Source organism: Amblyomma americanum, chromosome 1 (genome assembly GCF_052857255.1).
Source record: "Amblyomma americanum isolate KBUSLIRL-KWMA chromosome 1, ASM5285725v1, whole genome shotgun sequence".
NCBI lineage: Eukaryota > Metazoa > Arthropoda > Arachnida > Ixodida > Ixodidae > Amblyomma > Amblyomma americanum.
In genome coordinates, this window is record NC_135497.1 from 97,738,469 (window position 1) to 97,765,481 (window position 27,013).

General features: G+C 44.4%; 2 protein-coding genes across 2 annotated transcripts in view; one reads left to right on the forward strand and one right to left on the reverse strand.

The window, feature by feature from the left end:
* The first annotated feature begins 151 nt into the window (after positions 1-151).
* fs(2)ltoPP43 (female sterile (2) ltoPP43) lies at positions 152-27,001 on the forward strand. Its single transcript, XM_077646298.1, has 6 exons — positions 152-613; positions 1,534-1,830; positions 8,876-9,084; positions 11,879-12,033; positions 25,722-25,802; positions 26,883-27,001. The coding sequence occupies exons 1-6, from the start codon at positions 455-457 to the stop codon at positions 26,903-26,905; spliced, it is 924 nt and encodes a 307-aa protein (XP_077502424.1). The 5' UTR covers positions 152-454; the 3' UTR covers positions 26,906-27,001.
* Positions 17,884-27,013, reverse strand: part of LOC144113309 (uncharacterized) — a 54,563-nt gene continuing 45,433 nt past the window's right edge. Inside the window, exon 6 of the mRNA XM_077646299.1 lies at positions 17,884-18,396. The gene's annotated coding sequence lies outside the window, so the exon portion shown is untranslated. The remainder of the gene's footprint in view (positions 18,397-27,013) is intronic.

The following is a 27,013-nucleotide window of genomic DNA, read 5'->3' on the forward strand; positions in this document are numbered from 1 at the left end:
AATTGAAACTAAGCTAAAACTGCTAGGAACTTACAATATTAAGCGCATTTTTGTTGTTTAAAAAGTTTTATTGTTTTTATTTTTTCCATCATCATCATCATCATTATAACACCAACACTATCATGAGACATTTTTTGGCTAAGTCATAGCCAAAGTCGAAGTCAAAGCGCGCAAGCAACGCGAGGACTTCGAGCCGAATGAACGCTGCTCGATGCCCGTGTAGAACGCGTACGGCACGAGACGTGACTGTCACGAGACGTGCTTCGTGCTCACCGTTTGTGGTCCTAGCGTTTAAGTTGTTTGAGTCCTTCGGGCAGCTGAAGGTACTCAGGCATTGCCGTAGGGCAGTCGTAGACTAGTCGGAAAGTTCGAAAACATTCGGTTTTGTGAAAGAGGTGCGTGACATCTGCGCTGTTTCACGTTGACAGCAGCTCTTTGTCCTAAAGAAATAGCCATGACAACAGCTGTACGAATCAAACGGAAGGCAGGAGAGATCGCAGCAGATGCGATTGTGCTCGCACCGAAAATTTCCCGGCTGGGCGACGGAGACCAGGCAATCGGCGGCGGCGAAGCTGACTACACATTTTATTATGCCGGGAGCTTCAGAAACCCTGTAAGTAAATCAAACCATACTATTGTTCATATATTTTACAGCGAAGCTGTAGACCTCTGCCGTCCAAGGAAATGTTCGTGTCGTCAGCAAAAACGACGCGACAGCGCGTTGATCGATTGATTGTAAAACATTTATTGCGTCGAGAGCAGGTTGCAGCGGACACATACTAGATGGCCGCTAGCCCATGGCTGGCGGTGACCTCATTGGTCCGCTCGATTGCCCGTACTTGAATGTTAAGGTCCGAGTTGAAGCGTTGCCGAGGGGTTCAGGAACGCCATCGTCCTTTCGGCGCGACGCCTTGGAAACATATCTTGGTGGACATCCGAACTGCGCCGTAGGGTACGGATAGTGAAATGAAAATTGGTTTTAAGGAAAGGAAATCACGCCTGTCTCACATATATCGGTGGACACCCAAACCGCGCCGTAAAGGAAGGAATATTTCCGACGCGCTGTGCCGGCAAGTACAACTACGCTTTCCGGTAAACATTGGTTTGCAGCTGCTTCGAAAGGGGTTTACGTCATTCGAAGCCCTCGTGTGAAGTGCAAACCGCGTAATGTATGATAACGGCGCCTGAAAACAATGCGAAGCACGTTCCTTTTCCCCACGTGTGTTTCCCGGTAAAGATTACGGTTGCGTTTTCGTGTCGTTGTCTTAAGCAAGAAACGCCAGGCTAAAAATTGAATGCAAACAGCTTATGTTCCTTGAAATTAGGCATACAGCTCAAGTTTACATTTCACTTGTCTCTGGTTTCACTCTTTGTAGAGCCACGTGTGGGAATTTTCAAGTGATGTCACAATGGGTAATTGGGTGTCGTTTTACAGCTTCGCTGTCCAACCACCTCACAGGGTGGATTGGAGCCACATTTTTTTTTGTACTGTGCGCTGCCCTCTCATTAAGCACTGAACTCCTCTTTATGCAGAATTCTTCTGAAGCTGAACAAGTTATACGTCACGCAAAAGAGGCAAAACGCCTTAAACAAGACCCCAAGCTACGTCCGGTAGATCTGCAGAACAAGCTTCGCAACGAGTATCGTTCGGCTACCAAGAAAAAGAGACAGCAGACTATACTACGGCACCGGGCCATAGTTGAGGAGCTCTGTACTGAGGAGGCCATTGACACTGATGTGAATGCTTTGAAAGAGTCGGCTAACAGTCTGTTCCGTCTTTATGACGTCCACACCGAGGATGCTGAGGCAGACCAAGCCTCAAAGGAAAACGTGAGTTCGATTCGAATAACCTTCAGTCTTGTGAGGACTGATGTGGATGTGCAACTCAAATTGCTCACTTAAGCTTCCGTTCTGCATTGTTAGTGAAAGATTGAAGCTGAATAACGACCTGCATAAATGATTTAAAAAAAATTAACTTAACGTTTACCTTCGTGGCAATGCGAATTTCTATGACATTAAGGTAGTGTGCAATGCTGATTCCTGCAGATGCGGCGCCAGCCAAGGCTGTGTCGTTTTGTTTCGATGTCGGCGGGAAGTACTGTCGGCAACAGTAGTCTCCAGAACGCACCAAAAACAATCTAGCCACACAAGTGCCCTTTTTTCTAACTACCACCGCATTTGACAACTGTACATAAGAGCATGTATACGCCATGAGCGCTGCCTGTAGGGGCGCCACTCAAATCCCTCTCGCGGCCGATTCTGAAAGCAGCGGCGGGGTCTGCTGGCTGCGCTCCCCCGTATTGGCACGCGTTTGCCGGTCTTGTTGCTGGCTTGTCGCGGCCACATTGGTTTAAGTTAGCGGCTGAGATTTCACTTTTGGAAAAATCAGCGCACCTTAAGACAAGGACCGAGGAAGATATAACGACACATCGCCGTGTCGTTATATCTTCCTCAGCCCTTACCAATTACCCACCTTGGTGGCCTTGACGTTTTGCCACCGATATCGCCACGTTAAACAGAAAGGGTAACAAAACGGAGCCCTGCGGCATGCCCATCTCAACAGGGCGAGATGTGGAGAGAGCCTCTGAAACGCGAACATGCACAGGCCGCTCGCTCAAAAAGCCCTGGCCATAGCGCAACAGGCGCCTGCTTACCTATGGGATCAAACGCTGACCATGGCGACGTAATCCTGACGGCAGCAGAATGCAAAAGCATTTCCGCGGTGTGCAGCGTCAGTGCACGTTAAAGCACCTCAGATGATCCAACCTAACCGGATCCCTCCGCTACACCATCATCCTTCACAGTCCACGTGCGGTTTTGGGACGTTACACCTCATATACCTTTACACCACTTTTTCCTCACAAAAAATATTGAACAATACAGACGAAAAAAAAAAAATAACTATATTATTATTATTATTATTATTATTATTATTATTATTATTATTATTATTATTATTATTATTAGTCCTCTGCAACCATGTATTGCAAGCAGATAGGTACACTACGAAGTTTCATGCTTCAATAAATTTACCTTTTGAGCTGCGGAGCAGCGTCAGGTGCCATTCGCAGAATCATGCACAGGTGTCATAGTGAAGTCTATGTTAGTAAAATTAAAGACATTCGCATGTTGTAAAGATAATGTAGAAAATGTAATACAGCGCACAGGGATGAGCCAGAAGCACAACATGCCATGGCACAGTACATGACAGAGGTAAATAGGCAGCATAAAACGCAGACATGCCGTGTCACCTATATCAGCCAATGAAGCTTGGTATATCAGTGCGCGGTTAGGATTTCTGAACAATGCTTAACAGCGTAACACTGTTCATGCGTAAAAGAAAACCGGGGCACGGATAGACTCAAATTGATCATATTCCTAGAACAGTTTCTTTTTTGCGTTATTTAGCCATGGGTCGGTTGCAAGTCTCGTAAACAAGACAGCGCGCCCGAATTGCGCAGGAAGGAAAATCGTGATTTCCAAAGTTAAACCTGCCTCTGAGATTATTAGCATGCATGTCTGATTGTTACTTAAATCTGTAAAACCTGCATATGGAGGCACATGCATGTATGTAGAGTTTCTGAGAAAGACGCATAAGCAAATGGCCAGCAGCAAGCTAGCGGGAGCAGCCCCATCGCTGCTTTGCAAGAGTGATGACAGGCGGCGCAGCCAGCACTGGGCTCATGGCATATACACATGTACAACTTTAAAGAAGTGTCCTTGAACCACCAGCAAGTAAACCTAGAGACCTTTGTCCCTGATAGTACATTTGGATCTTTGGGTCTACTGGATCTTCTCGCGCAGCGCATTTGTGGCCAGCGCTTCAAGCGCTGTCGCGCGCTTGCTTGCTCTGGCCTCCCCTCCCGCATGTGGAATCTAAGCTCAAATTTGCTTGCGCGGCAGCAGCGCCGCGTCGCTTCCCTGGCGGTGAGAGGTGAAATTGTAGGGTGCGTGCAGAGACGTGTTCTGCAGTGTGAAACGTGAGATTCCTCAGTGACCGAGTTCTGCGTCTTTGCAGAAAGCTGGCAGTCGTTAGTGTTGTAGAATGCCACAGCAGTCCACGCAGTTCTGGCAGTCGTTAGTGTTGTAGAATGCCACAGCAGTCCACGCAGTTCATGAAGAGATAGGAACTGCCTGTGAAATTTCACCGCGTCTGGGGCAAGTTGTACGAAAAGAACGCATGCAAAGCATGGATTGCAGCTGTGCCCAGAGCCTAGTGTTTGTTTTGCAGAAGTATCGGCTTAATTCGCATTGTGCAGTATTTCTAGTTGTAGGCATACTTCTGAGACTAACACAAATGCTGGCAATGTCCATGACACGTTCGCTGCAGGCTCCAATGTTTTTCTTATACGTAGTTTAGAAGAACTTCTATTTGGGCTAGATGGTTCATTTCGATCCAGAAAGGAAAACAGTAGCGCCGAAAAAACACACACACAGTAGAACGACGTAGGACAAGCGCTAATCCTATGTCGTTCTTCTACTGTGTGTGTGTTTTTTCGGCACTACTGTTTTCCTTTCTGGATCCAATGTTTTTCGCATGAGTAAAGGCATTGCACGTCATTAGTAGATAGGTTTAAATGAATATAGCAGTATTGCTGAGATGAACAGGATGGAGAGTTGGGCTCTCTTATTTTGATCCATTTCGAGTTACCAGTGCAAAAACACGAAACACTGTGTAAGAAGCGACACGCTTTCAGCGCTGTCCGAGTGTTGCTGTCCATGTTTTCATGCTATGTGTTTTTCGCAGTGTATTCCGATTCAGATTGGCACTCAGTGGCACTTTATAGCAGTTTTCGTTGAGGTTTTAGTTAGTGAGAGATCATGAAGCACCGCTAGTGATTCATGACTTTACCTTGCTAGTATGGTGCAATCAGCAAAACGAAGTTACCTGAATAATGAGTGCCTAAGGACGTGCGGCCACTTTTTCCATAATTGTTCAGCTATGCTTTTGGCAAGGCTGCATTTGTTTTTTTAGTGTTGCTGTAGCGCGCTGGTTTATCCTTCATTATGCTCGTATATTGCTTTACTATGCAATTATTCTTGTATTATGCATGGCAGATAGCACCTGCGAGGCACTCTGATCAATTGCTTTTCAAGTGGATGCTGAATTACCTTGGTAATTAGCCTGGTATGTTTGCTTTATAACTGGATAAATGCTTCTTGGATACCGCGATTTTGCTCTCAATAATGTGGCTAAGTATTGCTTTTTCTTGAGGAAATGCAGTAAAACAGTGCAGCTCTTGGAACACTCACAAAAAACGTTACATCGCAGCAATAGCATTAAAATTCTGAAACAAACCTTTATTTTTTAGTGAGCATTGCCTTGCAAGGCAGAGTACCTCAAGGGTACAGACATGACTGTTACTGTAATAAGAGCAGTAATTGCATGGCATTCTCTTTTCAGGAAATTGTAATTTTCCTGAAAAAAATTGCGTTTATTACACACATGGTTTATGAATGTGCACTCAAATTCTGCTAGTAGGGCTCTACTTCATCGTTTGAGTTTACAACACCACAAACGGCTTCCCACCATCTTGCTGCAATACAGCTGAACATCCACTGTAAAGGGTGTAAACCAGCCAAGAACTGGTGCCGCACTGGGCGGGCACTTTTGCAAAACGAATATAGAAGGGCAGCAGGTGCTGCACTCCTTGAACTGATGCAGCGAATGCAGCCAAATCGGGCAGACCTAATGTATTCACAGCTAACTCTGCAAACAAATTTGGGCATGCCTTTAAATTTAACCTGTTGTGGTGAACCGCTGTTGTGGTAAACCGCTGTTGTGGTACATTACTGTCTCGCATGTGGCTACACTGATTTTCTTCTATTCATTTTGTGAAAGAAGCTTTTTTTTTTTACTTTCCTTTCTTATTCATGTGCAGTTTCCAAAAGTACAAATTACATATGAACTTACTGTTGCTTTTTCAGTGCACTTATTATTTTTGACCATGTTATTGTCGCTGAAAAGCATATCTTTTTCTTTATCTTTAGTTTTTACATGCATTGCTATCAACATTTTTGTATTTTTTTGCCTCATTTGGCACTGTTTATTTAAAGACTTGCTTCTGGCAATGATCCTTCGTTTATGTGATGTATTATTTAATTTTGGGCCGTTGCGGTGGCTCAGTGGTTATGACGTTAGGCTGCTAACCCGAAAAATGTGGGTTCGATCCCGTGCACAGTGGTCGAATTTCGATGGAGGCGAAATTCTAGAGGCCTTTGTGCTGTGCGATGTCAGTGCACGTTAAAGAACCCCAGCTGCTCGAAATTTCTGGAGCCCTTTACTACGGCGTCCGTTATAGCCTGAGTCGCTTTGGAACGTTAAACCCCCTAAAGTATTTAATTTGGGTTTTCCTTGCAGTGACGAGCGTCAACTCATTTTAATCGGTTTCTTTTTTTGGTGCCTTTCGCTGATGTGTAGTGCATCCAGCACATTTGATTGCTTAAAGGGACACTGAGGAGAAATTGAAGTTGGCTTGTATCGATAGAATACCAGCTCCTGATCACAAAAACGCCGCTCTTACTGAAAACGAAGCTCTCGTAAGGTCGAAAATAGCAAGAACCAAAATACAGGTATCGCCGCCACAGGCAAATCTCGCAAGTACAAGCGTGATGACGTCATAGAACAAGAGACGCGTCTTGGAGGAATTTTCCTTCCCACATGGGGATCGAGAATCTCTGAGGCTGACAAAGGAAGGTAGCGCAATTCAATATTGAAGTAAGTTTTGTTTTGAAACCGATAGTGCACTTGTATCACACAAGGAAGAGAGACAAAAGACAACCTGAATGTTGGAAGCAAAAAAAACTGATGCTTGGTGGCACCACAAGCGGCCAGGAGAGTTTCGGTTTGTTATGGCGCTTCGCGTCTATGAGCTTTGCGTGCCCCGTGGTTTTGTTTTTGACACGCCTCGGTTTACAAGCGCCGAACAGCAGAGGAACTGCAAGTGCCGCTGCAAGTACTAGTTAACCTTTGAAGGAGCCTGTTAAGGCTGGTCAGATGATCACCATGGTCGACGAAAAACTATGATGGCACGATGGTCGGTGATCGTACAAGGCAGTTAGCAGTATAAAGAGCACTTGTGTCTTCGTACGCTTGCCCGGCGAAACGTTCCCGGCTGTGCCAGTCAACTTCGAACTACTTGTCGGAAATTGTTTATTAGGGAAGGGACACAGGATACAAGGCAGTTAAGAAAAAAAAAAATGCTGGTGGCCTAGCTCTGTTAGGCCAGGATATGCGAAAGCGCGGAGACTTCTGCATCAGAAGAGTGCATTCACTAGATGCGCCTTTATTCACGGTCAATGCTTGAGCCGTCGTGGCGGAGTGGTGGCGTCTCCCCCTCTAACAACGAAGGCCCTGGTTCAATTCCAAGCCTCGGCGCAGGTTTTCTTTTTTTATTCTGTGAATGTGCGTGGGGTTTCAGTGGCTCCCATAGATGCCGCCACGGAATATGTTGGTTAGCAGTTAAGCGCAGGCTCTGTTAAGGCGCGTTTATACTCCGGCGTAACGCACACGCGCGCGCTTCACGGCGACGTCACATCAGCCAAAGCGATACCCTCCAACTGCGCTTGACTGCCAACGCGTTCGGCGGATTCGGCGCATTCTGACCGCACTGGCGGAGACTTGGAGCACGTCTCTATTTCGCGTCGAATGCGCCAGCCGCCGCCGGCCCGGCCAGACCGGTTGGGCTCCGCGGCGAGGCGCGTGTTATGACCTCATATGCCTCCTCGGAGCACTGCCACGGCGAAATCGCAAGTTCGCAGCCAGTAAAGCTGTTGCTTTAGAAGAGATTTGGAACCTGCAGAGACTGTGACTCCGCTCTCCTCCAACTCGTTTCTGTGCAGCTCCATTCAATACCTTCGGCAGTTGGGCGGAGCTGTTCTCTTCAAGCTCTCGGCTGATATAATCCATTGACAGTACACATCTGAAGGTACATGCAAGTGGGCGAGAGAACCCGATCCAGTGGACCCCGTACCTCCGGAAACGCGCGGAACCGGTGCAAATGTAAACGAAGCGACGGTAGCGACCCCCGATAGATGCCTTCAACATGCGGCGGCGGTAGCTTTCGTTTCGGCTGCTGCTAGACCGCACTGCTAGCCGCCAGAAATCACGGAGTCTGCGTTTACGTCACATTTCACATCACTCCATTCTGTGACGTCATAAGAGTCGCCGTGACGTCATAAGAGTGCGCAGAGTTTGAATGCGAGGGCGGGAAAAACTTTTTTCAACTTAGAATCCAAATTTCTTTGAAATTAATGCATCTTTCTCTCCCGGACAAGCGGCAACATAGCCATGAAATGCCGAACTATCAGATTTTGCTAACAAAAACAAAATTGATAGAGTTCTCCTCACTGGCCCCTTAAGCCTAGTGTTATTTTTGCATCAAAGACAGTTTTGCCGTGATTTTCTGAGTATTGCAGGGGTACTGCAAATTTAATTACAGTACTGTTCTTTTACTGCGGTTATTGTTAGTGAGGCCGCCCTTGAAGCATTGATAGTTTGGGGAAATTTTGTAGAAATTGGAGGCGTACTGTTTCTTTCTTCAGTTCATATCTATGCACATGCAGGCTATACTATTTTAAAGTCATATTGACAGGGATTATATGCTGGAACAATTGCTTTTTTCTTTGTTTGAGTTCACAGCTTAAGCCACTCATCATTACGGACTGGTATCTCATGAAGAGACCACTCAAGAATACAGACTCTGTTTGCATTAGCTCAGCATGCTTTGTGAATGGACAATGGTGTGGGCTTAAATAAGCATATGAACAGACATATTTTACAGCATGTGTCTACCTGCTGGCTGGCAAAAAAAAAACAACTTAGCCTTCAAGATTTTTGTTGTGGTGTTAAAAGCCACTGTGGTCTGCTTTATAGGTGGATTCGAAAGAGCAGGAAAAAACATCAAAAATCGCATGCAACAATGTTGCCATGGTACAAGAAACTGTGAAGGAGCCAAAAATCACATGCAACAATGTTGCCGTGGTACAAGAAACTGTGAAGGGGCCCAAAGAAGATGCGGAGTGCATCTATGATGTTTACTACGCTTCTGAAGAATTCAAACTCCTGCGTGACGATGGATACAAGTAAGTGACCCGAGTCTTCTGTTATGCAACGTTCATGAAAGATGCTGAGAGTATTACCTGTTTTAGGCCCTGGCTTTATTTCGGAGTACCCGCTTATTACCCTTGCTTCCCCTCGCCTGCAGACCCTGCCCTATTGATTAAAATAGGGCATTCATGGGTAGGTGTGATGTTTCAGACCACATGGCAGCAGCCTTATTTCTTCTAGGACAGGCAGGGATTGTTTAACTGGTTCAGCTTATTCAAATGGAAGCATTGCAGCTGGGAACAACCATGGTCAGCTTTTTACACCTACTATAGTTCGGCTGAAGAGGTTGAATTTGAAAATTAGCATGTCAAGTATTAGTATCTGTGACAAGGAGAGTGGTGTCATTGAGAGATGTTGGCAGCAAATTGCGTTATGGTTGTTAGCATGACCAAAGTTGTAGTGTGTAAATGCAGACTGGAAAAAGCTCTTATGTTTCAATCGAACTGAGCTCTTCCGAAGTAAGCATTTTTTTAGTGAATCACACAAACTTGTTACAAATTGCTTATTGGCAGTTTGTGGCAAGTTATGTGGCTAACGAGGCCTGCAGTTTTTCATGCTATGCTTATGGTAAGTACCAGCAGTGGCTGTGAAGGCTACAAAATTTTGCATGTTTCATTCTCAATAATAATATGCTTAATATTAATGTGAGAAATAATGTGCAAGGTTTTTCACACCACTTGATGAGATACCTTATGGTGTTTCTGCATTTTTGCTTCTGTTTGCTTGCTTAGACTGCATTCATGCCAAGAATGTGTTCTCATTGCCTACAGAATGGTGTATTGCTGAAGTCGCGTTTTCACACATTTCCTTGTTATATTAAGTTGTGCAGTGTGGTTTCAGTCGGGAGTTGCAGCCCAGCTGCACGGTGCAAATGCAAAGTTCTGTTGCTCGATAGTTTCTGTTGCTTCTATTATTGAATGGTCAATTCTTAGGTTTAGAAGTATCCCGGTTTGTTGTGGCAACGGAGAACTAACGCACATGTGCAAGGTGAAAAAAGATGTTGTGCACCTATTTTGTGACAAATAATTCTTATGTCTTGTGAAGCTGTTAATGAGTCCCAGAGGCAGTAAATCTGTTAGCAAGATATCTCATAGATATAGTTGTTATCTTTTACCTCACATATGTTGAACTTCTCATGAAAGAACCTGTTTCTAAGTGTTTGGAATTGATTATAAAACAATGGATGGTTTGGAGAACTGGAGAGTACAAAGAAAAAAATTTGAGGAAAGGACTAGAGTTGTCGTGTCTCTTAAGTTTTGATGTTTTTTTTGTATGTGTTGTTGAGTGATGAAAAATGGTTTGCACAGCCAAATTTAGGTTTCATTTTCATTTGTTATTTTTACCCATGTACTTCACTTTAACTTCAAGTATGGAATAAATAGAGCTACACAGAGAGGTGACTAATTGTCAGCTGTGCTTGGCAGGTTGATCCTGGAACACTTGCAGACTGTCCTTGCAATTCTGGCTGTCTGATGTGGCAGTTTAGCTCATCTAAACTGCTCATAACCGATTGGGGTATTACTTCACCATGCTTTCTCGGCCAGCCCTGCCCTGCTTATGTAATGCGGGCAGTCTGGTTGAGCCTTCTCACTGGGCGTGCTCAAGTGACGTGGGCGGTATGGGGCACGGCACAGGTGTCCGTCGCTCCCAAGGGCGGATCGCGGCCAGATCGGATGATATCCTCTCAGAAGGGGGGGGGGGGAGTGCTTCGCAGGGGCCACCGTTTCCTCGGCTGCCAGCCGCTCCGGCGCCAACTCTCCGGAACCTCACACAGTGAACGGTGCTGGTACGCAGGAATGGCACACACACACGCGTGCGCACACACACACGCACACACACAATGCCCCCATAGCTGCTGTTTTTTGGGGGGTTATGTCTCGTTAACCGCCGGTGGCAAGCATAAACAAATGCGCCACAGGGAAAGCTGGCTGTGCTACACTTCATGGAGAGACACATTAATGCCAGGAAGACGCAGCTTCTTACTTTACTTAACTATTGTGGATTCAGCTGTAAAAATACGACTCTTCTTGAGGCAAACCTCGCAGAAATATTGTGAAAGTTTCCATTCCAGCCTAACAGCAAACTTTCACTTGCGTGAAATATATTGAAGTGAAAAATGCAGTATTGGAATAATTTAATCTGCGCACAGAGGAGAGCATCGTGGCGTAACTACAAATTTCGAGGTGCAATCCACGTTTTGGCCCAACATTTGCCAAGCCAAATACAAAACCTAGTTTTCCCTGCATTCCTGCAGTGGATGAATAGCTCTTTAAGAAACTCGCATAGATGGTAGCGCCAGCTTTCCCTCTAGATAATATTTAGAAACTTTATGCAGCGGACCAACTTAACCCAGCTGAGCGCCATTTTGGATGTTGACCGCTTCCGTTCCGCTGACCTGTTTCCTTCGCTTCCACTCTCATGGTTCTGTTCTTCCAACGTGCCAAAACTGCCACTTATGATGGGTGTGGTGCAGTATTGGGGGAGCTGACTCAAGTTCAAAACACGATGGTTGCAGCTTTCAGCGTTAAACCACGTGAAGCACGCATTCACAACCTGCCACAGTAAACCAAACCCAGGTAAATACAGACTCCGAGAGACATTGGCAAGCAGCATCAAGGCAGCAGGGGGTACCCTGTAACGTCATTGGTTACAGTAGCAGCGCATGGCTATGCTAATTATTGAGTGGGACCCAAGCAACAATGTTTAGCAAGACAGTTGATGGTCTATGTTTTTTTCTGATTTGCTCCTGCTTGTTCCCTGCTCGTGAAGTCTGTTCAAGATTGGGGGGCCACCAGACGCCTTTGCTCCAGAAACAGCATATGACTCAGACTCTGATCTTGGCCTTGAAGTGCATGATGATGACAGTGACAGTAATGCGGAAGACAACTGGAGAAATGACTATCCAGATGAAGACTTCGAAAAGTGTGAGTTGAGTTAGTTTTCTTAATGGGCTGTGCTCTCAAGGGGTCATTTCTTTGGAGATTTTGCTTCCATGTGTGACGCGTCATATCTGGTGTGCCACTTTGCTATGGGCATTTATGTATGTCACCATGTTGGCACTGGCACAGTCAAACAACGCTTTTGATACCACATATTGAATTTATGTTTAGGACTGGAAATAGCGTCAAAATACTTATTTGCTTGTGTTGGATTGGCTGTGGTGATATATAGTAGTTGAGTTGATGGAGCCAGTATCAGGATTTATGCAGCCCTTTTGAACATCGTCAGTACCTAGGACCTCAATATTGTTATGTGGCACAATGTGTGATCAGTCATTCAGTTCATCCAAGGGCCCTTAATGCTCATCGATATTAGCAATGATCTTGTGTATCCCTGGAAAAAAAAGAGAATGACTTCCGCTTTGTTTACAAAGTGTAGTGGCCTGAAAATTCCATGCCTTGAGAAATGCATATAAAAACATGGAGTGCAGGATCACGAGGGTGGTCAAATAACTTTATGAAAAGAGAGTGCTACTACCGTAGTGCATGGAGTGGTGGCACTGGCTCCAGGTGTTTGCAGCTGTCTGATCATTGAGGCGGACAGAGTTTTCTTAATTTGCTGTTTTCTGCGTGCATGGCATTGCATATCTGAGGGAGTCTGCACAAGCCAATTCCACATCTCATAGCACTGTTGGATCAGTACCCATTGCCTGCGGCTCTGAGCTGTCAGCTGATGAATGCTTTACTGCCCATGATATTCACACATGCACAGTTTGCAGGGAAGTGGATGCAATTTTCATCAGCTTAGGATTTTACCCCACTGTTTTGATGTGAATATCGTAAGCTTTGTTGTGAAGTGTGTTTTGTCAAAGTTCTTAGTGCATGATATGCCTAATGTGGCTACATTTTGACTTTTCTTTGTCTGGTCGTCTGCTGTCATTTTTGTCTGTCTGTCCGCACAGGAGCACATGTGTTAGAGTCAGCCTACCTTTGCCCTGCACCTCTGCTTATCGTATGCACAGGTGTACCCGTGCACATGTGTGGGTACCAAGTGTAGTGCAATGGGCCTGCATCTCTTGTGTATCTAGTGTTGTCACACGTGAGCCAGCCTCATCAGTACAGGTCTAAGCTCACCTGGATAACTGGATAATAGAGGAGCACTCCTATATTACATGTGTAGGTAGTAGTCTCGAAGAATGACCAGTATTTTTCAATATATAAACGATATTTTGCTTTGTGATGATTATAATTATTGTCTGTTTCACGGGGAAGACCTTTACATCAGTATGAATGAATGAATGGTAGTCCCAAAGTAATAAACTGCTGGTCCTCTTGTAATCCTGTCCTCTGGTAAATGTTATACAGTAGAACCCCACTATAGTAAATTCTGTAATAGTAAAGTGAAACTGCTGTCCCATTTCACCTCCCATAGGCGACTATATTTTTTTTCGTTTATAGTAAATGTTTTTTTACAAGAAACGGCTATAGTAAAGAGTATCTGGCTATGGTGACGTACCTCCCGCAGGATGATGGCATCCCGGCGCGCGCGAAGTCGGAAATCGTGAGGCCAACTTTTGGAGGTAAATGTATACCGAAGACGTAAAGCTGGGTTGTGCAAAAGCGACGTTCACATGAAAGAAGACGGGACAAGCGCAGTCCCATCATCTTTTATGTGAATGTCCCTTTTGCGCAACCTATCTTTACGCTACAATGAACCAACTTGCCCAACAACTCATCTTGCTGAAATACTGAAGACGATAAAACGGCACTTCTTTTGAGATGGCTTCACCACCAAGCTCAAGAGCGTGAGGAAAAGCCAACTTTTTAAGGCCTTGGGGCCGTGAGGCACAGCGTGCGGTGCTCATGGGAAAAAAAATAAAGGAAAGCTGGCTATGAACATAGAAAAAAGGTGGCGTGGTTTGCTGAGAAGAGAAATGAAAAAAAGAGCAAACATTCGCAGCACGGCAGTGGCGGCACTGTGTGGGCAGTTTTGCCATGCTTGACTGTTGCACGCATTTCTTCTGTTGCCTCGTAAATGACTCTGAGGCTGGGAAAGACGATGGCGCATTCACGCAAAGCTTTGGCTTTTACATGGAATCAAGCTGGCATTATATTCATAGCCACGCTATATTTGTGCAGTTTCAGTACTTCCACTAGCAGATGAAATGAAAAATGTAACATAAAATGTGATAACTGAAAATAAATAATTATCACATAAAGGGTCGATAAGAGAAGGATGGAAGGTATTTCTGACTGTTTCTTTCATAAGCCAACACTTTGTATTTAGTAAGCAGCCAAAGAGCATCCTGAGAGTCATGCCATCACCAACAACTGAGATAGTAAAGACCCTGAGAAAGTAAACATTTTGCTGGTTTGAGTAACTTTACTATAGAGGGGTTCTAGTGTAGCTTTACCTACACATGTAACTCCTGAATCTGCAAAAAATTCTGGATTTGCTTTTTAGAAACTCTGCGTGCCAGTCTGTCTGGAGGTGTCTCAGCCTATGTGCTCAGTGATCATCTTCCTGTTTATCTTAGGTGCAGTAATAGCTATGTATCCAGAATTAATAAGTAAGTTGTGCATGTTATAATACTGGACATTTACCCGCAAACTCTAGTTTCTTTTCGAAATGCCATCTTATCGTTTAGCTTTAATTGGGAATGAGTTTATTGGCAGATGACACTGGATGACGCATTTAACAGTTTCTTGCAAACATCTCTCTCCATTCAGAGAAATCACTTTCCACAAAAGCCTTTCAAAAAACCAAAAGGAACTCAAAAGCCTTGGTATACAGCAGGTATTCTCAAAGTGATTTCTCGGAAAAATGTGTTTACATCAAAGCTTGCAGCACGCTTGTGATGCGAAAGCTTTTTCCATATTCAAAGCCTTCTGCAACAAGCTCTTAAAAGACCCCTGCCATGCATGGAAAAAGCTTAATGTCCTACGGAATAGTACTTTGTGTGCATACAAATTTAATGAATATTTTGTATTGTCAGTAGACTCAGTTCATGATCCTAGTTCTTTTCAATACTTGACTAATCATGTAGCGAGAGTAACCACAAAGTGAACAAGGGAGGGTAAAGCCTTAGGGTGCTTGCCATCGTTTCGACAAGAGGACTTGTCTTCATCTTCGACAAGTCTTCTTGTTGAAACGTTGGCAAGTACCCTGAGGCTTTACCCTCCCTTGTTCACTTTGTGATTATCAAGAACCATCTGACCAACCTCTCCCAGCCGTGGACCACATGTAGACAGAAGTATATTTTTGCAACGATGGGATGACGCTCAGGTACTGTTCTTATAAACATGAAAAGCAACAGAAGTAAGGAAGTTTTGGTCTCAGAATAATGCCCATTTTATAGGTCATTTATGTTATATTCCCTATTTCATCTCGTATGCTGAACTTATCTTTCATGTTCAGTATTTTTCCTTCAGAAATGAAGAAAACTAATGTGGTTGTCATTTACAAAGGTGGTACTAAGACTTTTCTTAGCAATTTATTAACCCATATGTGTTCCACCTGTTTTCTGTAATGGTCTTGAGATTTTGAAATTGCAAGGTTTCCCAACCTTTTTGACAGATTTAATGTTGCAAAGGATAATAGGTTATTTTTTTTAGTGTGAAATTGCGAGTCAAAATTTTTTTCAAATTACTTGAGACGAATTTTTCATGCGATTTGCAAAAAGTGTGAAAAATAGGTGCTTGTGAAAATGAAGTTGATTGAATTGCCCAACCAGTTTTGTGGGCATTGCTTAAATAAATGCCTTGTTACACCCAGCCAGTGCGCTCTCTCAAAGAAAGCCACCGCGGGCATAATTGTCACGAAAATATTATTGACCATTTCACCAATGTGGGGGTGGTTGCTGCAGTGCATAATGACTTAATTCACAAGTAGTATTGGAAGTGCTATCAAGAACAGAAGTGCCCAGGACGTGCAAGCGCCCGCAGAAAATGTATCGTGGGTGGCACCCTACTTCTCTACCACCATGTCCATTCCTCTGTTTCATACATAGCAGGCAACGCTGCGGAGGCTACAGAAATAGTGTGTCCGTGAGACCATATTACTCCTCCACGTATAATTTGTCCTTCTCAAACCCAAGGTGAGTTTTTAGAGCGTTATAAAGAGTGTTGTAAAATGAAGTGGTAGCACTGAAAATTACGTTCAAGCTGTGAGGCACTCTGTACTCGGAACCTTTGCCTATAATTTTCATTGAGTGTGACCTAGATTTTAGGCGTGGATGGAGTAAGGGTGATTTGCCCTGCCAGCTGCGTATAAGACCGTCAAGGACATTCTTACTTCTCGAAGTCTCACTGAGTTGGAGGACGCAAATGTGGCAAGAGGTAAAATGAAGTCAAGGAGATTGCCATTCACACACTTGCGATCTGTCGAAACGAGTATGTTTTTATCTACCTTGGTTGTTGGGCTAACCACTTATTGGGCATGGACTTAGCCTGCGCAAACAGGCGCGCTAGCTTTGTCAGCGCTGCTTGCTATGATGAAACGGAGTATAGAAGGGGAAGTCGTCTGAGAATGTGCCCGGAGCATGGTTCCAATCCTCTGGCTTGATACACAAAGTAACGCTACGGCAGCCTTTAGTGGTGAGCTGGAGGTAAAATTCAAAAAGAAATGTAGGCTGCTGATGCCTTATCAGAGTGGCGGCATATGCTGGAAAGGCAACAGCTTGTGGACACTTTGTGTGGGCTGCTTCTTGCACACATGAGCTGTGAGCAGAGCAGACACTTGCACATGAGCACCTCTTGGCATGCGAAATGGAAGCACCATTCTTGCACCACTAGGTAACTTTGTTGACACAGTGGGGCATCTGAACCAGTGGCTGCGTGTCCTGGGCACTTCTGTCCTGGATAGTACATTTTTTTTCCAAGTACATTTGTTTTCCATAGGTGAGGAGTGGTAAAGTACTGCTGTTATATACTGTCCTCTTGAAGGATATTGGCAAACCGTTTTTCATCACTCGAGAATGCCTGCCAAATGTACTCCACTCCGTTATTCTCCTACTTACTACATTATCATGGTCTGGATCTAAATTATTGTGGTCCGGATCTGCAGTCACTCCCTGTCCTAAGTAGAGGCATTACGCGACAGTGTAAGGGCCCCATGTAGCAGAAAAGCCAGTGTCGGTGTGACGGAAAAATTCCAATTGGTATTAAGGTGGCTGTTACAAGAGGCTTCTATAGATGGCAGCAGCCACACCAGCAGTGCTTCGAATCTTCAGGGATCGGAGCAGCCGCGTGCAATGCGCCAAGTGCATGGGCCATGGGCCGCCATCGTTCTCCTCACTCCCGTATAAACACAGAGCAGAAAACTCTCATTACAGGCGTCACCTCTCAAGCTGCTATATAGCAGACCCATAGCAGTATTCCTAGTAACCGTAACTATCTAGCCTACACAGGAATCGAACCCCTGACCCTCGGGTTGCAAGTCAGACACGTTACCGCTACGCCACACAGGCACATTCATACGGCCTGGTTAAAGCAGGGCTTTATATGTATGTTGTGTGGACTTTCACACAATGATTGTTACTGTGAAAGAGGAAACAGTGTCCGTGTTTGCATGGGCAATAGGAACCACTGAGGCGTCATACCCTTAAAAGTAGAGCTTAAGTGTGTCAAGATATCGTGGGCGGCTGTGGTGTTGGTTGGCGCCGAAGTTACAATTAATCGGGCCAACCTGCCCACCACTGCACTCTCCGTAAGTTCGGAGGGGGAGGAGCGACAAACTTCTCCACCCCGCGTGCGAAAGATTGTGATTCGACTGCTGACCGGCGATAGGGGACACGCCTGATTAGTCGTTGACCGGAGGCATGAGGCGTAGGCAAGTTCCGTAGCGAATTAATTTAATTAGGCAAACAACAACCAAGTATTACAATATGCCCGACAATGTAGCGCCGTACACTGACGTGACGCAAATAACACAAGCACCAATTGAACATGTTAACACAAAATTAACACAAAGAAACATCAGGGCGATTGCTATACAAAAATGTTACGAGACGGAAATACAGTACAAAGGATTACAACGAGGAACACAGAAAGCAAAAATACAAAGATAAAAGAGTTGAAGTGAGTGGTGAGAAACGATGGCTTAGCTGCGGAGTGGCAAGGTCCGGTCGCAGGGAGCGTCGGGCTGCAGTTGCTCGTCGCGGGGCTGATGGGGGCTTGCGGATACGGGCGAACTTGGGCCTCGCGTCTTCGGGACCACCGTCGCCGCGCTCTACGCGTCAGATCTCCGCCTAGGCTCCTTGCCGACCACTTCCCTGGCTGATCTCACTCACGACCGCATGCACCGAAATCTCCATACCAACTGCCAGCGCGCAGCGTTCCCGTCGCCCCCTTCGCATGGCAAAGAATGAAAAAAAAACAACACAGGGGAAAAAAAGACTCTTCAGGAGCCACGCACAGAGGAATGCAGCTCCCAAAAAGAAAAAAAAGAACACATGAAGGAATGTCGAAAGAATTCGGCACAATGCCTTAATCCCACGAGGAGTCATTGGGGGCCGCGAACAGTGCCGGGGCATTCAATCCTCTTCTGGAGTTTAACATTCCCTGCAGGGAATGTTAAACTGCCTGAAAGATTTCTTGTCGAATCGCACATTCCAAGTCCGCCTCGGTTCAACCCTCTCGAGGAACTTCACTCAGGAGAGCGGTGTACCTCAGGGGTGCATTCTAAGCACTACACTTTTCATTGTAAAAATTAATTCCTTAACACAAGTAATCCCAAAGTTTATTATGTACTCAATTTATGTCGATGACCTCCAAATTGCGTGCACATCATCTAGCTTATCAACATGTGAAAGACAAATACAGCTCACATTAAACAAACTTAGTAATTGGGCAGACAAAAATGGTTTTAGGTTTTCCCCACAAACAACAGTTGTCGTCGTTTTCTCTCTCAGGAGAGGCCTGAAGCCCGATCCCACCCTGCACTTGAATGGAGGAGTTCTCCCAATAAAACAAGAACATAAATTTTTAGCTGTAACATTCGACAATAACCTCACACTCCTCCCACACATAAGCAGCTTGAAAGTCAAAGTCTTTTGAGCTCTAAATGTACTTAAATTGCTCCCACGAAGACACTGTGGTTCCAATAGGGCCTGTTTTTTGCAAATTTACCGCTCGGTAGTTCATTCTACCTTAGATTATGGATGCATAGTTTATGGATCAGCGAGGCAATCGTACCTTAAACGGCTGGATCCAGTTCATAATTTAGGTTTGCGTCTTTCCACCGGTGCATACAGGACGCCACCCATAAGCAGTCTTTATGTGGAAAGCAACGAACCATCACTTACAGATGGAAGAACCATGCTCACATGCTCGTACGTTTTAAAAATCTGTTCAATACCTAAACATATCTGTCACCAAATAGTCACTAAGTGCCCATCAAGAACACTATTTAACAACAAACCATTAGCTATAAGGCCACTTCTACGTTTCAAAGAGATGTGCCAAAATCTCAGCGTACTGGATACATTACCTGGCATTGCTCGAAGACGAGGTCCACTGCCTCCATGGTACAATTTTCCTGCAATCTGTGACCTTACTCTTACACATTTCCGTAAAAAACAAACTCCACAACAACATATAATACAAGAATTCCTTGCCGTAGAAGAAAAATACAGTAGTTTTTAATATTTTTATACTGATGGGTCAGAAACAGATAGTTACGTAGGAAGCACAGTGGTGCGAGGGAATTCAGAGGAAATAGTAGGACTACCACAGTGTTCATCCGTCTTCACCGCGGAGTGCTACGCTGTATGTGTGGCTATAGAAAGAATACTAAGCGAGAACCTAAAAAGTGCTATTATTTACACAGTCTCCTTAAAAGTGCACTAAAGAGGACTCTGAACTCGTCTTTTTACAGCGGGAACTCTATCTACACATTCCGGGCATTCTTAGAAACTTCTAATTATTATCCTGTGTGGCCGATTGCCCTAATTAAATCGGATTAAAAGTCCCGGCTCCCGCCCTTTTTTGAACTCAATGCGGTAGGCAGGCAGAGTCAACCAACGCCTCAGCAAGTCCCGTGGCAGCTTCGCTTTCACTTTTATTTTGTTTTTTAAGTTTCTGTGAATAATTATTTTCAGTCACAGACAATATAGCCACAAATTAGGCCCACGAAAATAAAAATACACGTGGACTCTTTGATTTACGTATCACTCCGCCGATGGCAGAGCGGAAAGCCGCCACGGGTCTGGCTGACACGTTGGTTGACTCCTCCTACCTACCGCATTGAGTTCAAAAAAAAGAGCAGGGAGCCGGGACGTTTAATCCGATTTAATTAGAGCAATTGGCCGCACAGGACAATAATTCCAAGTTTCTAAGCATGCCCGGAACGTGTAGATAGAGTTCCCGCGGTAAAAAGACGAGTTCAGATTCCTCTTTAGTGCACCTTTAAGTGTTCTTACAGCTCTCCATTCTTAAAATGCAAGCAGCCCTCTGCTAGGTTATATCGTACATAACATAGTAACTGCCACAGCCCAAGGACAAAATATAAAAATGTGCTGGGTCCAGAGTCATGTGGGAATAAAAGGCAATGAGAGAGCAGATTTGTGTGCTGCTAAAGCTCATGGCAAGGAAATAAAAAAGTAAATATACCCTTTAATCATTGCATGAAATTAATAGAAAGGAAACTAAGGAAGAAATGGCAGTCGGCTTGGAACAGTGAAGTAAATAATAAACTACACTTGGTAAAACTGGTTTTAGGTGAATTTAAGTCATGTGGGCACCAGGAACGTTTCAAGGAAGGGATCTTATGCCGTCTCCGAATAGGCCACACGCACCTTACGCACAACTTCCTACTAACAAAACAAGACAAACCTGCTTGCCAAGAATGTGGAGATGAACTCACGGTTAACCACATTTTATTCTCGTGTGAAACTGGAAAAACTAAGAAAAAAGCACTTTACTCAATTTTGTAATGAATGCATTCCTTTTCATCCATAACTGCTCTTAGATGATAATGCCATTGTTAACATACGTTCTATCTTAGCTTTTTAAAGGAAGCAGGCGCACTTGGAAAACTGTAAATTTTAAACCACTAGCTCGCTTTATTTCATGATACACCTCAGCCATTTTCTCATTCCTGAGAAGAAAGTGGAGGTTTTTATTTGGTTTGTTGGGAGCCTCAGGATCCTTGGCCAGCCAAGGATAACCGCTGAGGCTACGTGACCTTCTTTAAGGCTTTTGCAATTAGCCATTTTCAAATTTCTTCTCCTCTGTTATTACTAGACAGTACAATCTTTTAGGCCATCTACACCATTGATAATGTTTCACATTTGTAAACATTCTACAGGAAACTTATTCTATACCTTGAGCTTGGTGCATGATGGCCTTAGCTGCCTATGTGCCATAAAACCAAACACAACACAAGTTCTCTAAATGCCTTTTTTAAACAAGCGGTGAATAGTATTGGCGAGATCGTGTCTCCTTGCCTGACATCCTTCTCGACTGGTATTTTATCACTTTCCCTGTTAAGGATTGTAGTCGTTATGCAACTGCTGTAGATATTTTACAATACCTTCACACTTGCCTCTTCTGCACCCTGGTTATGCAGTGCTCTGCACTACTGCAAAATATCTTTCATGGCTTTTTAAAGAAAAATCTGTATTGAATAATTTGAAACACTCTGTACAGAGGTTGCTTATATTCTGCGCATTTCTCTTTCACCTTATTGATAGTGTGAATGTGGTCTATTGTTGAGTAGCCGATTAGAGATAAATACCTCGTAAACAAGGGACAGTAAGCTGATCAGTCTGTAATTTTTCATGTCCTTTACGCCCCTTTCTTATGGATTAAGTCAATGTCAGCATTCTTCAAAGATTTTAGTACTCTCAAGGTCTGAGGCACTGATTATACAATGTGGCAAGTTTTTCTAGCACAGTGTCCCTACCATCCTTCAACAAATCTGTAGTTACCTGATCCTCACCAGCCGCTTTCTCCCTTTGCATTGCATGTAAGGCGTTCTTAATTTCGCTACCAATGTGATGCCCAATTCATCCACACCACTGGCTTCATCATTAGCCTCCCGATTATTTCAGCCACTATAAAGATCTGTATAGAATTTTTCGCTATTTTAACTCTTATCCATATTGGTAATGACACTACCCTTTTTGTCTCTTAGGGCGTGCTTCTGATTTTCACCAATAACTCAGATTCCTATTGACCCCTTTTAGCCTACCGCCTTTCTTTAGACCTTGCTCGGTCCTCTCCATATTACACTTCATGTCATTTACCTTGCGCTTATTGACAACCTTTGAAAGTTGTGCCAGCTCTGTCCTATCTATGGGATTATAGGCTTTCTTTGGCATTTCTTAGTTTGGTCTTTCATGTCCCGAGAGCTTGTCAGTATCCTGTCTAGCTCCCTACCCCCCTACTTCTATTGCGCACTGCATAACGACATTTGCATGATCATTCAGCTCCTGTATGCTAATGTCATCGTCCTCCTTTAAAGCAGAATATGTGTTCCGTAGCGAGATCCTGAATTTCTATACTTTCCCTCTTACCACGATAAGTCATTGATGGGCTTCTTCCTTGCTAGTTTTCCTCTGTTCTGTCTCCAAATTTAGGTCAATTCAAGACCTCACCTTCCTATGGTCGCTGTATCTCACCTTGCTGAGCACCTCCACATCCTACACTAAGCCAGAATGCGAGCACAGTATTGCCACCTAGTATTGCCAGTTGGCACATAGCTGATGATGACGATGTAATGCTCGCGCTGTCGGTGATTGATCGCCATTGCTGCCTCAGCTTGCCTGGCCTTGCCTCTCTTCCTGCCTGGTATTAAAGCACCCTTTGTCAACAAGTATATTACAATCTGGTGGAGGTGCGGGGCACCCGTTAGCCCATGCAAGAAACCTCTCCAGGCAGCCACCATGCCAGCCCCATACCACTTGACACCTCAGTACATCGCTTCAGTCAATCGCTGATGTCCCAGCAATTGTCCTGTGTGCCTCTCCTGTGTCTGTCTTTTACTTATGCTGGTGCCAAGTTTGATAATGAATCGCCAACTCACCCAACTTTCTGCATTACTTGTACTCCTCTGCAAGTCGCCGGCTCCACGCCAGCCCACTACACCTTGCAGACTTTGTGGGTTCCCAAGATGTTCTGTTGGGACCTTTTTGAGGATGTGGAGGACTGGCTTCACTTTAAACACATAGCTGCGTTTAGCCTGTGGGCCGATGCAGCCAGACTTTGCATTACTAGGTGGCAGTATGAAATCTTTTTCATTTTTTATCTTGCCTTTCGGGCTGTTCCAAGTTCCCCATTTGCAGAAGAAGGTATTCATAGTCCATAAACTATTTCATTTTGTGAACTCTACTAAGGACTCTCCCCCTGCTATTCTTAGAACCTGTACTGTAGTCCTCCACTGCCTGGTCACCTGCCTGCTTTTTGCCTACCTTGGCATTTAAGTCTCCCATCACAACAGTGTACATAGGCGTGTGCGGAAAGGGAGGGCATGGGGTGCAGTGGCCCCCTAAACGACATGGGACAAAGGGGCACAAGTTTCCTTTCTTGTTCCCTGCTACCCAGAAGACATGAACGGGCACTACCTTGAACTTTGCCCCCCTCCCCATGGAGAGATCTTTGCACGCTTATGGCAGTGCACTGTGTTCTTACTCTACTCGTTGTCACTTCCATATCTCCATAAAAACCTTTGACTGTCTCATCATCATGACTGGTTGTAGGTGCATAGACCTGTACAAAACCTTCAGTTTGTACCTCTTATTAAGCTTTTATTACAATAGCTGCTACCCTCTCGTTAAGATATGGAATTCCTCTGTGTTGCTAGCTATATCGTTATTGATGAGGAATTTCACGCCAACTCTCGCTGGCCCACTAACTCATGATAAAGCATGGAACATGCCCGCCCTTTAACACTGTCGTATCCTCACCAAGCACAGTTATGTTCCATATTTAGTGCCCGCTAGTTCCTCAACACAGCACAGGTAGGTTTGTATCACTAAATCAGATTTTAGTGTTAAACATTGCCAGGTTCAGTTTCCAGTGGCAGCCTGTCCAGAGCCAGAGATTCTTGGCACCCTCTGTTGTATCACAGGTCTGACTGCCGCCTTGGTCAGTTGCTTCGCAGCTGCTGGAGACTAAGGGCTGGAGGTTATTTGGTGTATTCATAAAGGAGGTGGTGGCAAACTACTGCACCAGGGAGGCCAATTCCTGTTCTGGGGAGAGGGTGCATTGCTGGCTCAGATAGCCTGAATCAGGCCACACCCTAAGCCTAGTTATTCAAATCCATCTACATTCTTTATTTTTTCTTTTTTATCCAGTAGAGAATTATGCAGCACCTGGATTTGAACTGTGGTTCTCTTGCATGCAAGGCAGGTGCTCTACCTCTATGCAATAGCTGCATCCTGCTATACACTTGAAACTTGCAGCAGCGCAAACACTAAACCAGAGCTCATCCTCGGTTTTCTCCACCCTCTGTTGAGGGCTGATAGCCACTTGCTTAGAGGAAAGCAAAATAAATTTATAATAGTAGGGTAGTGTCTCTTAGAGGAAGGACAAAGCTGGCATTTAAAATTTCGTTGTTTTTTTTTTGTGTTTAGAACCGTTGTGTTCAGAACTGTTGAGTTCAGAACTGATGAATTAATTTCATATTTACGAAAGTAAACTTTTGATATATTGACAAGAGCCGCTGCGGTGGCTCAGTTGTTATAGCGCTCAGCTGCCGGCCCGAAAGACGCGTGTTCGATCCCGGCCGCAGCGGTTGAATTTTGATGAAGGCGAAATTCTAGAGGCCCGTGTACTGTGCGATGTCAGTGCACATTAAAGAACCCCAGGTGGTCTAAATTTGCGGAGCCCTTCACTACGACGTCCCTTATAGCCTGAGTCGCTTTGGGACGTTAAAACCCCATAAACCATCACTGTTGAAAAGAATGTGTTTGATTTAATTAAGCCATAACTGGGTAGCCATGTGGGCTAGTTCGTGTATGTCAAGCATAGTAAAATCAGCAAAAAAAAACGTAAGCACCAAACAAAGAAACATTGTGTTGTGTGTCTTTTTCTCGCATTTTTTTTTTTCACTGGTTCTTTAATGTTATTAAACCATGTTCCTTGGTCGCATTGCTTCACGTTTCTTGTGCTCCCATTTCATGTGGGAAAATAAAAAAACATGGTTGATAAGTAGGCTTAGCGAAATTCTCCAAGAAGCAGTAAACATTTGAATTTGTAATTTCATTTTTAATTCCCATATTTCCAGCCAACTTACTCTAGCTTGCTTTATTCTGAGAACTTCACCTAAATATCACTGGGCTGGCTAACTTCTGCTTCAAGTTCATCTCTTTGCACCTGAACTTGAACTTTCCACTCCGTGAGCCTCCACTAACTTAGTGTCTTACCTGAGCCAGCCTGTAGTTGAAGTTGTAGTTCGTAGTTGGTCTGGCATCCCATTGCTTCCTTTGCTATGTCAGTTAAGGTGTGAACGACGCACAGCTGGGTGTGGAAGTGTCAATGGGGTGAAAATTGGCCTTGGGACGCGGCTTTTTTACTGCATTATCAGCATATACTCTTCCTTCAGTGAAAGAGCCACCATCTCTGTCTCTCTACTCTCTGGAAGTGCCCTCCAGTGGGTGGACCTCTGGGTATCGCAGTATTTCTCTGCTTGAACATAGTTGCTCATGAGTATTCATCCTTTCTTTCTTCAGGGGCGTCGTACTCTGGAGGCTTGTTTGACGAAGGTACAGATTTCATGAGTGGACAGCTAAATGACCTGACACTGGACTTTGGTAAGTACTGCATGCATTATATTGCCGCTAACTGACCCTTTGTTGCATAGCAGTTTTGTTCTGGCAAACCCATTGCTTCCTTTGCTATGTCAGTTGAGGTGTGAGTGACATACAGCTGGGTGTGGAAGTGTTAGTGCGGTGAAAGTTGGCCTCTTTTTTACTGCATTATCAGCCTGTAGTCTTCTTTCAGTGAAAAAGCCACCGTCTTTGTCTCCTCTGCTGTCTCTGTCTCTCTAGTTTAATCAAGTCTTACAACAGCTTTTGAATAATTTCTTCAGTGTTAGCAATTACAGTACAGGAACAACCTGGCACTTATTACACTGTGTGCGCTTGAAGGAAAGAGTAAGCTGTGTCAAGTTTCACTGTAGGTCGACACCATCACGTCTAGTGCACACCTACAAAACTGTGCTAGTTCTGCTTTTAGATCTGTGATGATTGGAATATGTGCTTTTTCTTTAAAGGGACGCTGACAACAAACAGAAGTTAGCCTGTATCAATAGGGCGTCTCTTTCTAATCACAAAGAGACCACTCCCACCCAAAGTGGAGCTTTTATAATCTAGAAAAGACCAAAACACGAAATATATTTGTCACCATCACCGGCTGGTTTTGCAAGTAAACTGCATGCGTCAACACAGATTTTTGGGCACCGATCCCAGAGGTTAGGCTACGCCGCTGTTCACACCACAATGGTGGCAACTCATCCTTTTTTTCAGTAACGACATCACGAGTTTGAATCGACTGGCAGGAAGATTTTTAAGTCCAATTTTCTCACTGTGAATGCGTCTTTTGCTGCAGGACAAATGTAGCCAGAAAATGACTGGATGGAGTTGTTCTCAGTGTTCCTTTAAGCATTTGCGTAGTTGCGAGATTTTATTGTCTGCTCATGGTTCATAAGGTTTTCATTAGTTTTTGGTACAAAAACAGTAGCAGTTAGAGTCCACAGGTGGCACTCAGTAAATATCACTTAATTACTTTGTGTCATATCATGGTAAATGCTGTGTACTGTACCTGTAGTGTACTGTTTCCTGAAATTACGACATGAATGTTACCAACAGAACTGTTTTTTTTTTAATTTGCAGATGACCCAGATGCTGATGGCTAGAAAGTGCTGAGCTATGTAGTTTTTTTTTCACTGAAAGTTCCTTTTTGACAAGTCACAGTGTTCAAAATTTCTAATAAAATGTTGTTGTTTTGTAAACTCAGGTTTGCA